Source organism: Jaculus jaculus, chromosome 1 (assembly GCF_020740685.1).
Source record: "Jaculus jaculus isolate mJacJac1 chromosome 1, mJacJac1.mat.Y.cur, whole genome shotgun sequence".
NCBI classification, from domain to species: domain Eukaryota; kingdom Metazoa; phylum Chordata; class Mammalia; order Rodentia; family Dipodidae; genus Jaculus; species Jaculus jaculus.
The window spans coordinates 12,843,565-12,855,027 of NC_059102.1; the positions used below are offsets into that span (position 1 = coordinate 12,843,565).

Genomic DNA, 11,463 nt, shown 5'->3' on the forward strand with positions numbered 1-11,463 from the left:
TTTCTTCCTTTGAGAACTCTCTATTTAGCTCCATAGCCCATTTTTTGATTGGCTTGTTTGATTCCTTATTAAACTTTTTGAGTTCTTTGTATATCCTAGATATTAATCCTTTATCAGATATATAGCTGGCAAAGATTTTTTCCCATTCTGTAGGTTGCTTCTTTGCTTTTTTCACAGTGTCCTTTGTGGTGCAAAATCTTTGTAATTTCATTAGGTCCCAGTGGTTAATCTGTGGTTTTATTGCCTGAGCAATTGGGGTTGTATTCAGAAAGTCTTTGCCAAGACCAATATGTTGAAGGGTTTCCCCTACTTTTTCCTCTAGCAGTTTCAGAGTTTCCGGTCTGATGTTAAGGTCTTTTAATCCATTTGGATTTAATTCTTGTGCATGGCGAGAGAGAAGAATCTATTTTCATCCTTCTGCAGATATATATCCAGTTTTCAAAACACCATTTGCTGAAGAGGCTGTCTCTTCTCCAATTAGTGTTTTTGGCATTTTTATCAAATATCAGGGGGCTATAGCTACTTGGGCTTACATCTGGATCCTCTATTCTGTTCCACTGATCTACATGTCTGTTTTTGTGCCAGTACCATGCTGTTTTTGTTACTATGGCTCTGTACTATAGGTTAAAATCAGGTATGGTGATACAACCAGCCTCTTTTTTGTTGCTCAGTATTATTTTAGATATTCGAGGTTTTTTGTGATTCCAAATGAATTTTTGGATTGTTTTTTCTATTTCCATGAAGAAAGCCTTTGGAATTTTGATAGGGATTGCATTAAATGTGTAGATTGCTTTAGGTAAGATTGCCATTTTCACAATATTGATTCTTCCAATCCAGGAACAAGGGATTTTTCTCCACTTCTAGTGTCTTCTGCAATTTCTCACTTGAGTGTTTTAAAGTTTTCATTGTAGAGATTATTTATTTCCTTGGTTAGGTTTATTCCAAGGTACTTCATTTTTTTTTGATGCAATTGTGAATGGGAGTGACTTTCTGATTTCATCCTCTGTGTGTTTGTTGTTAGCATATATGAAGGCTACTGATTTCTGTGTATTTATTTTGTATCCTGCTACATTGCTGTAGGTTTTGATCAGCTCTAACAGCTTGCTAGTAGAGTCTCTAGGGTCCTTTATGTATAGAATCATGTCATCTGCAAATAATGATAACTTGATTTCTTCCTTTCCAATTTGTATCCCTTTTATGTGTGTCTCTTGCCTTATTGCTATGGCTAAGACTTCCAAAACTATATTAAATAAAAGTGGGGACAGTGGACACCCTTGTCTTGTTCCTGATTTTAGTGGAAAAGCTTCCAGTTTTTCCCCATTTAGTAATGTTGGCTGTAGGCTTATCATAAATAGCCTTTACTATATTGAGATATGTTCCTTCTATTCCCAGTCTCTGTAGGACTTTTATCATGAAGGGATGTTGGATTTTGTCAAATGCTTTCTCTGCATCTAATGAGATGATCATGTGATTTTTGTCCTTCAACCCATTTATGTAATGTATTACATTTATAGATTTGTGTATGTTGAACCATCCCTGCATCTCTGGGATAAAGCCTACTTGGTCAGGGTGAATGATCTTTTTATATACTCTTGTATTCTGTTTGCCAATATTTTGTTGAGAATTTTTGCATCTATGTTCATGAGGGAGATTGGTCTGTAATTTTCTTTTTTTGTTCTATCTTTGCCAGGTTTTGGTATCAGAGTGATGCTGGCCTCATAGAAGGAGTTTGATAGAATTCCTTCTTTTTCTATTTCCTGGAAAAGCTTAAGAAGCAATGGTGTTAGCTCTTCCTTAAAAGTCTGGTAAAATTCAGCAGTGAATCCGTCTGGGCCTGGGCTTTTTTTAGTTGGGAGATTATTGATAACTGTTTGGATCTCCATGTTTGTTATAGGTCTATTTAAGTGATTAATCTCATTTTCCTTTAATTTAGGTAGGTCATATAGAACAAGGAAATCATCCATTTCTTTCAGATTTTCATACTTTGTGGAGTATATGCTTTTATAGTATGTCCCTATGATTTTTTGAATTTCTCTGGAATCTGTTGTGATGTTACCTTGTTCATCTCTGATTTTATTAATTTGTGTCTCTTCTCTCCTTCTTTTGGTCAGATTTGCTAAGGATTTATCAATCTTGTTTATCCTTTCAAAGAACCAACTCTTTGTTTCATTAATTCTTTGGATTGTTCTTTTTGTTTCTATTTCATTAATTTCTGCCCTAATCTTTATTATTTCTTCCCGTCTACTGATTTTTGGTTTACCTTGTTCTTCTTTTTCCAAGGCTTTAAGGCGAAGCATTAGGTTGTTTACTTGCGACCTTTCTAATTTCTTTTTTTTTTTTTGTTTGAAATTTTTATTTATTTATTTATTTTTAATCTTTATTAACATTTTTCATGATTATAAAATATATACCATGGTAATTCCCTCCCTCCCCACCCCCACACTTTCCCGTTTGAAATTCCATTCCCCATCATATTACCTCCCCATTACAATCTTTGTAATTACATATATACAATATCAACCTATTAAGTATCCTCCTCCCTTCCTTTCTCCACCCTTTATGTCTCCTTTTCAACTTACTGGCCTCTGCTACTAAGTATTTTCATTCTCACACAGAAGCCCAGTCATCTGTAGCTAGGATCCACATATGAGAGAGAACATGTGGCGCTTGGCTTTCTGGGCCTGGGTTACCTGACTTAGTATAATACTTTCCAGGTCCATCCATTTTTCTGCAAATTTCATAACTTCATTTTTCTTTACCGCTGAGTAGAACTCCATTGTATAAATGTACCACATCTTCATTATCCACTCATCTGTTGAGGGACATCTAGGCTGGTTCCATTTCCCAGCTATTATAAATTGAGCAGCAATAAACATGGTTGAGCATGTACTTCTAAGGAAATGAGATGAGTCCTTTGGATATATGCCTAGGAGCGCTATAGCTGGGTCATATGGTAAATCAATCTCTAGCTGTTTTAGGAACCTCCACACTGTTTTCCACAATGGCTGGACCAGATTGCATTCCCACCAGCAGTGAAGAAGGGTTCCTTTTTTTCCACATCCCCGCCAACATTTATGATCATTTGTTTTCATGATGGTGGCCAATCTGACAGGAGTGAGATGGAATCTCAATGTAGTTTTAATCTGCATTTCCCTGATGACTAGTGACGTAGAACATTTTTTTAGATGCTTATATGCCATTCGTATTTCTTCCTTTGAGAACTCTCTATTTAGCTCCATAGCCCATTTTTTGATTGGCTTGTTTGATTCCTTATTATTTAACTTTTTGAGTTCTTTGTATATCCTAGATATTAATCCTCTATCAGATATATAGCTGGCGAAGATTTTTTCCCATTCTGTAGGTTGCCTCTTTGCTTTTTTCACTGTGTCCTTTGCGGTGCAAAATCTTTGTAATTTCATTAGGTCCCAGTGGTTAATCTGTGGTTTTATTGCCTGAGCAATTGGGGTTGTATTTAGAAAGTCTTTGCCAAGACCAATATGTTGAAGGGTTTCCCCTACTTTTTCCTCTAGCAGTTTCAAAGTTTCCGGTCTGATATTAATGTCTTTAATCCATTTGGACTTAATTCTTGTGCATGGCGAGAGAGAAGAATCTATTTTCATCCTTCTGCAGATATTTATTCAGTTTTCAAAACACCATTTCCTGAAGAGGCTGTCTCTTCTCCAATGAGTATTTTTGGCATTTTTATCGAATATCAGGTGGCTATAGCTACTTGGGCTTACATCTGGGTCCTCTATTCTGTTCCACTGATCTACATGTCTGTTTTTGTGCCAGTACCATGCTGTTTTTGTTACTATGGCTCTGTAGTATAGGTTAAAATCAGGTATGGTGATACCACCAGCCTCTTTTTTGTTGCTCAGTATTATTTTAGATATTCGAGGTTTTTGTGATTCCAAATGAATTTTTGGTTTGTTTTTTCTATTTCCATGAAGAAAGCCTTTGGAATTTTGATAGGGATTGCATTAAATGTGTAGATTGCTTTAGGTAAGATTGCCATTTTCACGATTCTTTCACGATTGATTCTTCCAATCCAGGAACAAGGGATGTTTCTCCACTTTCTACTGTCTTCTGCAATTTAACGCTTGAGTGTTTTAAAGTTCTCATTGTATAGATTCTTTACTTCCTTGGTTAGGTTTATTCCAAGGTATTTTATTTTTTTTGATGCAATTGTGAATGGGAGTGATTCTCTGATTTCATCCTCTGTGTGTTTGTTGTTAGCATATATGAAGGCTACTGATTTCTGTGTATTTATTTTGTATCCTGCTACATTGCTGTAGGTTTTGATCAGCTCTAACAGCTTGCTAGTAGAGTCTCTAGGGTCCTTTATGTATAGAATCATGTCATCTGCAAATAATGATAACTTGATTTCTTCCTTTCCAATTTGTATCCCTTTTATGTGTGTCTCTTGCCTTATTGCTATGGCTAAGACTTCCAAAACTATATTAAATAAAAGTGGGGGCAGTGGACACCCTTGTCTTGTTCCTGATTTTAGTGGAAAAGCTTCCAGTTTTTCCCCATTTAGTAATATGTTGGCTGTAGGCTTGTCATAAATAGCCTTTACTATATTGAGATATGTTCCTTCTATTCCCAGTCTCTGTAGGACTTTTATCATGAAGGGATGTTGGATTTTGTCAAATGCTTTCTCTGCATCTAATGAGATGATCATGTGATTTTTGTCCTTCAACCCGTTTATGTAATGTATTACATTTATAGATTTGCGTATGTTGAACCATCCCTGCATCTCTGGGATAAAGCCTACTTGGTCAGGGTGAATGATCTTTTTATATACTCTTGTATTCTGTTTGCCAATATTTTGTTGAGAATTTTTGCATCTATGTTCATGAGGGAGATTGGTCTGTAATTTTCTTTTTTTGTTCTATCTTTGCCTGGTTTTGGTATCAGAGTGATGCTGGCCTCATAGAAGGAGTTTGGTAGAATTCCTTCTTTTTCTATTTCCTGGAAAAGCTTAAGAAGCAATGGTGTTAGCTCTTCCTTAAAAGTCTGGTAAAATTCAGCAGTGAATCCGTCTGGGCCTGGGCTTTTTTTAGTTGGGAGATTATTGATAACTGTTCGGATCTCCATGTTTGTTATAGGTCTATTTAAGTGATTAATCTCATTTTGATTTAATTTAGGTAGGTCATATAGATCAAGGAAATCATCCATTTCTTTCAGATTTTCATACTTTGTGGAGTATATGCTTTTGTAGTATGTCCCTATGATTTTTTGAATTTCTCTGGAATCTGTTGTGATGTTGCCTTGTTCATCTCTGATTTTATTAATTTGTGTCTCTTCTCTCTTTCTTTTGGTCAGATTTGCTAAGGGTTTATCAATCTTGTTTATCCTTTCAAAAAACCAATTCTTTGTTTCATTAATTCTTTGGATTGTTCTTTTTGTTTCTATTTCATTAATTTCTGCCCTAATCTTTATTATTTCTTCCCGTCTACTAATTTTTGGTTTGCCTTGTTCTTCTTTTTCCAAGGCTTTAAGGGGAAGCATTAGGTCGTTTACTTGTGACCTTTCTAATTTCTTAATATAGGCACTTAAGGCTATAAATTTACCTCTTAGAACTGCCTTCATTGTGTCCCAGAAATTTTGGTATGTTGTGTTCTCATTATCATTTAACTCTATAAATTTTTTGATTTCCTTTTTGATTTCTTCATTGACCCACTCATCATTTAGTAGTGTATTGTTTAGTTGCCATGATTTTGTGTATGCTCTATAGCCTTTCTTGCTACTGATTTGTAGTTTAATTCCACTGTGGTCAGATAGAATGCAAGGAATTATTTCAATTTTCCTGAATTTGTTAAGATTTGCTTTGTGTCCTAATTATATGGTCTATTTTAGAGAATGTTCCATGTGCTGCTGAAAAGAATGTGTATTCTGCAGCCTTTGGATGAAATGTCCTGTATATATCTGTTAAGTCCATTCCTTCTATGACTTCATTTAGTCCAGATGCCTCTCTGTTTATTCTTTCCCGGGATGACCTGTCAATTGATGAGAGTGGGGTGTTAAAGTCACCCACCACCACTGTGTTTGGTGTTGTCTGTGACCTTAGTTCTAATAGTGTTTGTTTGACGAATTTGGGAGCCCCCATGTTAGGTGCACATATGTTTAGGATTGTAATGTCCTCCTGTTGGAGTGTGCCCTTAATCAACATAAAGTGACCTTCCTTATCTTTCTTGACTAACGTCGGACTAAAGTCTACCCTGTCTGGTATTAGGATAGCAACCCCTGCTTATTTTCTCGGCCCATTTGCTTGAAACACCATCTTCCAACCTTTCACCCTAAGATAATGTCTATTCTTTGTAGAAAGGTGAGTTTCTTGGAGACAACAAATAGTAGGATCCTGCTTTTTAACCCAGTCTGCAAATCTATGTCTTTTCATTGGGGCATTGAGGCCGTTGATATTAAGAGATATTATTGAAAGGTGTGTATTTTTGTTTGCCATTTGTGTGTGTGTGTTTCTGGTTCTACCTGCGCTCTCTTCTGTTAACTAGTATTTGAGTATTGCTTGTTTTTTCTAGGTTCCTTATATGTGTGCTTTTCCTTTTCTTCAGCATGGAGGATTCTATCAAGTATTTTCTGTAGAGCTGGTTTTGTCTTCAAATACTCCTTTAACCTGCTTTTGTCATGGAATGTCTTTATTTCTCCATCTATTTGAATGGATAACTTTGCAGGATAAAGTAACCTTGGTTGACAGTTGTTATCTTTCAGAACTTGGAATATATCACTCCAAGCCCTTCTGGCTTTAAAAGTTTGTGTTGAATAATCTGCTGTAATCCTGATGGGCTTGCTTTTGTAGGTAACTTGATTTTTCTCTCTAACTGCTTTCAATATTTTTTCTTTGGTGTATGTGTTTGGAAGTCTGATTATAATATGGCGAGGAGAGGTTCTTTCTGGGTTTTGTCTGGCTGGGGTTCTAAAGGCTTCCTGTATCTGCATTAGCACCTCTTTCCCAATTGGGGAGAAATTTTCTTCTATGATTTTGTTGAAGACGCCTACTATGCCTCTGAAGTGGAGTTCTCCTTCTACTATGCCCTGAATTCTTATATTGGATCTTTTCATAGTGTCCCGAATATCTTGAAATTCCCACTCATACTTTTCTATAAGTTTGTCTTTCTCTTTGTTGGACTGCATTAGGTCTGCCACCTGGTCTTCTCGCTTAGATATTCTGTCCCCTCCCTAATCCATCCTACTGGTGAGATTTTCTACAGAGTTTTTTATTTCATTAACTATGTTCTTCATTGCTAGTAATTCTGACTGGTTTTTCTTTATTATTTCTATTTCCTTAATTATGTCTTGTATTGCCTTCTTTATTTCATGAAATTGGTGTCCTGCATCTTTGATTCCTTTGATTTCCTCTTTAAGTTCCTCTTTGACTCCTTTGATTTGTTCTCTGACTTTTTTGAACATATTTACAATCATTCTTTTGAACTCTTTCTCAGGCATTTCCTCTAACTCTTTCTCACTGGAGGACATTTCTGATGCATTAATACTTTTAGGCGGGTTTATATCGTCTTGGTTTTTAGTGTTTCTTGTGTTATAATGTATATATATTTGCATCTTGGATTAAGTTAATGCTTGGATTTTCTAGCTAGCTGTGTATTCTTAGCTGTATCAATTGATTTGATGTAATATATTTTCAGGGTAGGACCTTAAGGTGTTAGGTGTGGCTCTTAAGACTCTCAGAGTAACAAAGATGTTCTTAGGGCTTGAGTTTCCCTGCTATAGGAGTATTCAAGCAGGCTGAGTGGAATAAAATACAGGTAGATTCTAAAATTTAACTAAACACTGTACATATTCAATCAAAAACAGCCCCAAGTATGGATGCAAGAGTAGTTATTATAACGACCAGATCCTCTATCAACAAAGAGGTTAAGATTTCTGGTCTGTTGAGGGATCCAAGTCAGCTTGCAACCAAGTGAGACCCTTTCCTGGTGCAATCCCAGTTACCTTGGATGATTTTGGTCTCAGTCAAGTTGCTGCCTGGGGCTGGGCACTTGCTTTTCCTGCGGGGAAAACCAAGCCTGGCAACTGTGGCCCTGCAGATCAGCACCCCTGCTGCTGGAACTGCTGTTGCTCAAGCTGCCCCTGCTGGGACTGTAGCCACTGCTGCTGAAGGTGTTGCTGCTGGATCCACCGCTGCTGCTGCCTCTGCTGCTGCTGTAGCTGCCACTGCTGGAGCCACCACTGCTGCTGAAGCTGCTGCTGCTGTGTCCACTGCCGCTGCTCCCCCTGAAGCTGCTGCTGCCGAGTCTGCTGCTGCTGCCACTCCTGGGTCTGCTGCTGCTGGGGCCGCTGTTACCGGTGCTGGAGCCGCTGATGTTGCTGCTGAACTCTGCTCCTGCTTGGGTCCCACTGTTGGCGTGGCCAGGTCCCGGGCTGCTGTTCTGTTTGCCGGAGCTGGGCTCAGGTGGTGGGGGAGGGGAGGGAGCCGCAGCTGCTCCGGTTCTCTAGCTGCTCCACTTGTTCTTCTACCTCGCGGTCTGCTCCTCCGTTGCTCGCTGCCGCTCTCCCCTCACGTTTCCCGAGTTGCGGAGAGCGCGGTGTGAGGGGAAGCACCTGGCTTTTCCTGCAGCTGGAGCTGAGCCTGGCAGCTTTCTGGTGCGCCACGGCCACAGTGGTTGGCCGAGCTGCCGGAGCCGCTTTTCCAGCCTGTGCAGGCTCTGAATGCTCTGGAACTCTTCTACTTCTCCGCTGCTGCTTCAATTTCCTATACACCTCACTTTTTAGTAAAAGTGTGTATTTTGCTGAGTTTTTTTGGTCTTTTTTCCCCCCTAGGCTGCTTTGGTGTGGTACCTACGCTGCCATCTTAACCGGAAGTCCTATATCTTATTTTTAGATGGTAATTTTAAGTACAATTGGATATTTTTAAAATCCCTTTCATGCCTCCATTCAGTTCTGTTCTGTGTTAACATTTTCTTAATCCAGCAATGACAAATAATATATAACATACTGACACGAATTATTAAGTATAATTGATTCCACAGAGCCAAAAGGGCATCTACAAATCAGTTAATATCAATACTATTATTATGCTTACAGCCTGATTTTAATTAACCCAAAACAATACTAGGCAGTATATCAAATCTTTCAGGAAAATGCATAAGATAGAAACAGGATGGCTAATAAAGTTAGACAGAGCTGAGTTCCAAACACTACTTTAACAAAGCTAAGCCAGGGCACTTGGAAGTTACTTACTCTCCTCAGTTTCATAATAGACAAAAAGAAGAATCACTTCACAGCCTTTTGGCTAAGATCAAGTGTAGAAGGAGAAAATTCCTCATGGATTAAAGTGATAAAAATGAACAGAACATAGTAAATTCTTGACCAAATAAATATAATACTCTTTTCTAACAGGATGGACCAAATTCAACTAGTAAAAATTTTACAAGGTAAAATTTATATTAGATTTATCTGGAAAAACTTTTCAACACATTTCCTGGATATGGATCAATAAAATCTTTGATAAGAACTCTTGGCAGATTGGTCAAGGGTCATACTCACATCTGGTGGAATCCGAGCACTATCTTTCACAGAGTTTCCTTCCACAGTGAGATGATAAACTTGGCCATCAGTATCAGTAAACACAAAATGCTCCCGAGCAGAGATGTTCTGAGTGAGTTCAGATTTACTTTCTGCTTCCTGTAACAAGCTTTATAATAGAGGAAAAGATAAAGACATTTTCTTCTTAGAGTGACATCCATAATTACACAGATACAATATCAGGATGTCCAATATCACCTTTAAAAGCCTGAAGCTTAATGATGGAAAAGTAAACTCTCCAATATTTTTGCTATTTTTGCTGTATAATTCAATAGAAGAGAAGTGTTACAATGACCTGTCACTATCTCTGATACTTTTATTTATAAAATTAGTAAGGATGGAGATCGTACAGAAATTCTGAAGTCCCAGTATGTTTTCTTCAGTATTAAAATGTTTTCTATGTTCATTTGAAATTTAGAAGCTCAAGTTCCTAGGACAGAAAGGCACCAGGATGAGTACATTTACCATGGATGCTGACAGGCATAGATAGCTGCGTGCTGCTGACTACCTCAGTGGTACAAGAAAGCTTAACTTTACAGTAAAACCGTGTAAGCAAAACCAGGATGCTGGGCTGGAGAGGTGGCTTAGCAGTTAAGGTGCTTGCCTGCAAAGCCAAAGACCCAGGTTCAACTCCCCAGGATCTATAAAAGCCAGAAGCAAAAGGAGGCACACACATCTGGAGTTCATTTGCAGTGGCTGGAGGCCCTGGTGCGTACTCTTTCTCTCTCCCTGCCTATTTCTGTATCTCTCTCTCTCTCTAATAAATAAATAAAAATAAGAATATTTTTAAAAACCCTAGGATGTTCAACAGAATACAACAGGACACCACAGATACCCTTGGATGCCACTGACAATACACTGACAGTACAAATGATAATGTACCTGATCACAGATGACTCCACAATACTCAGCTCTGTGTCTGAGACAACCGTCTGGCGGGCCATGGCTTCACGGGTGGCAAGCTGTTTCCTTCTCAGGCTCTTCAAGTTGTGAGATGGCGACCACTCCTGCAAGCAGACAGACAAACCTCAAAGTGCTAGTTCCCTCCTGCCACAGAACCTTCTAGAACAGCCTGGCATACTCACCATGCCCAGTCTACTTACTATAATGGCAAATGAGCTGCTCTTACCTCAGGTAGGAAAGCTTAATGGCACCCTCCCAGAAGGAAGTTTTCATGCTCACAAAATGAAGTAATGAGTTCAACTAGTGTCTCTCACTCCCCACTATCTTGCCGACTCTCCTCACCAGCACAGGATTAGAGAATCATGCTCTTCCAACCAGGTCCTTTTATCAGGCATAGGTTCATAGAAAACTGCTTGTTTTACATATATACTTATATATTTCCACCTATTCTAAGGAATTTAATCCAAATCCCTTCATATGAAAAGTTCTTAATAAGCATTTAGTTCACATATTATATATGTCTAACATATTCTTCTCTTTAAAATTTATTTAATTTCAGAAAGGGTCTTGCCATATAGCGCAGGTTGGCATAGATTTGTTCTCTTCCTAGCTCTGCCTCCCCAGTGCTGGGACTACAGGGCTGTGTCAGCATGCCTGGCTTTCACATACATGGATTTCTAATCTGCATAACTAGTGTTTGCTACACATCATCCAGTTCCTCGGTCTTTTTATTTTTTTCCATTACGGGAAACAGGTTACTTATTCTCTTTGATTTGCAGGCTGCTCTGCTGTACATCAGGTCCCTAATATTCATGGGTCTGTTCTAAAATCTCCTTAATGTGGATCCATTTTCAGGTTGTGCGTCTACATAGCACTGGTTTTACTTCCAGAGTTTCATAATACGTGCTGATATTAGGTAACATGGGTCCCCGCCCCACCAGCATCTAACATACTTATTCCTGTTCTTCAGGGATGCCTTAGCTACTTAGGACCTGT

The 11,463-nt window shown here is 38.4% G+C and overlaps 1 protein-coding gene across 1 annotated transcript in view; it reads right to left on the minus strand.

The window, feature by feature from the left end:
- Positions 1-11,463, minus strand: part of Wdr11 (WD repeat domain 11) — a 67,988-nt gene that overhangs the window by 18,322 nt on the left and 38,203 nt on the right. Inside the window, exons 15-16 of the mRNA XM_004659290.3 lie at positions 10,447-10,571; positions 9,526-9,673 (exon numbers count right to left, since the gene is read on the minus strand). Of these exons, the coding sequence (XP_004659347.2) occupies positions 9,526-9,673; positions 10,447-10,571 (273 nt within the window). The remainder of the gene's footprint in view (positions 1-9,525; positions 9,674-10,446; positions 10,572-11,463) is intronic.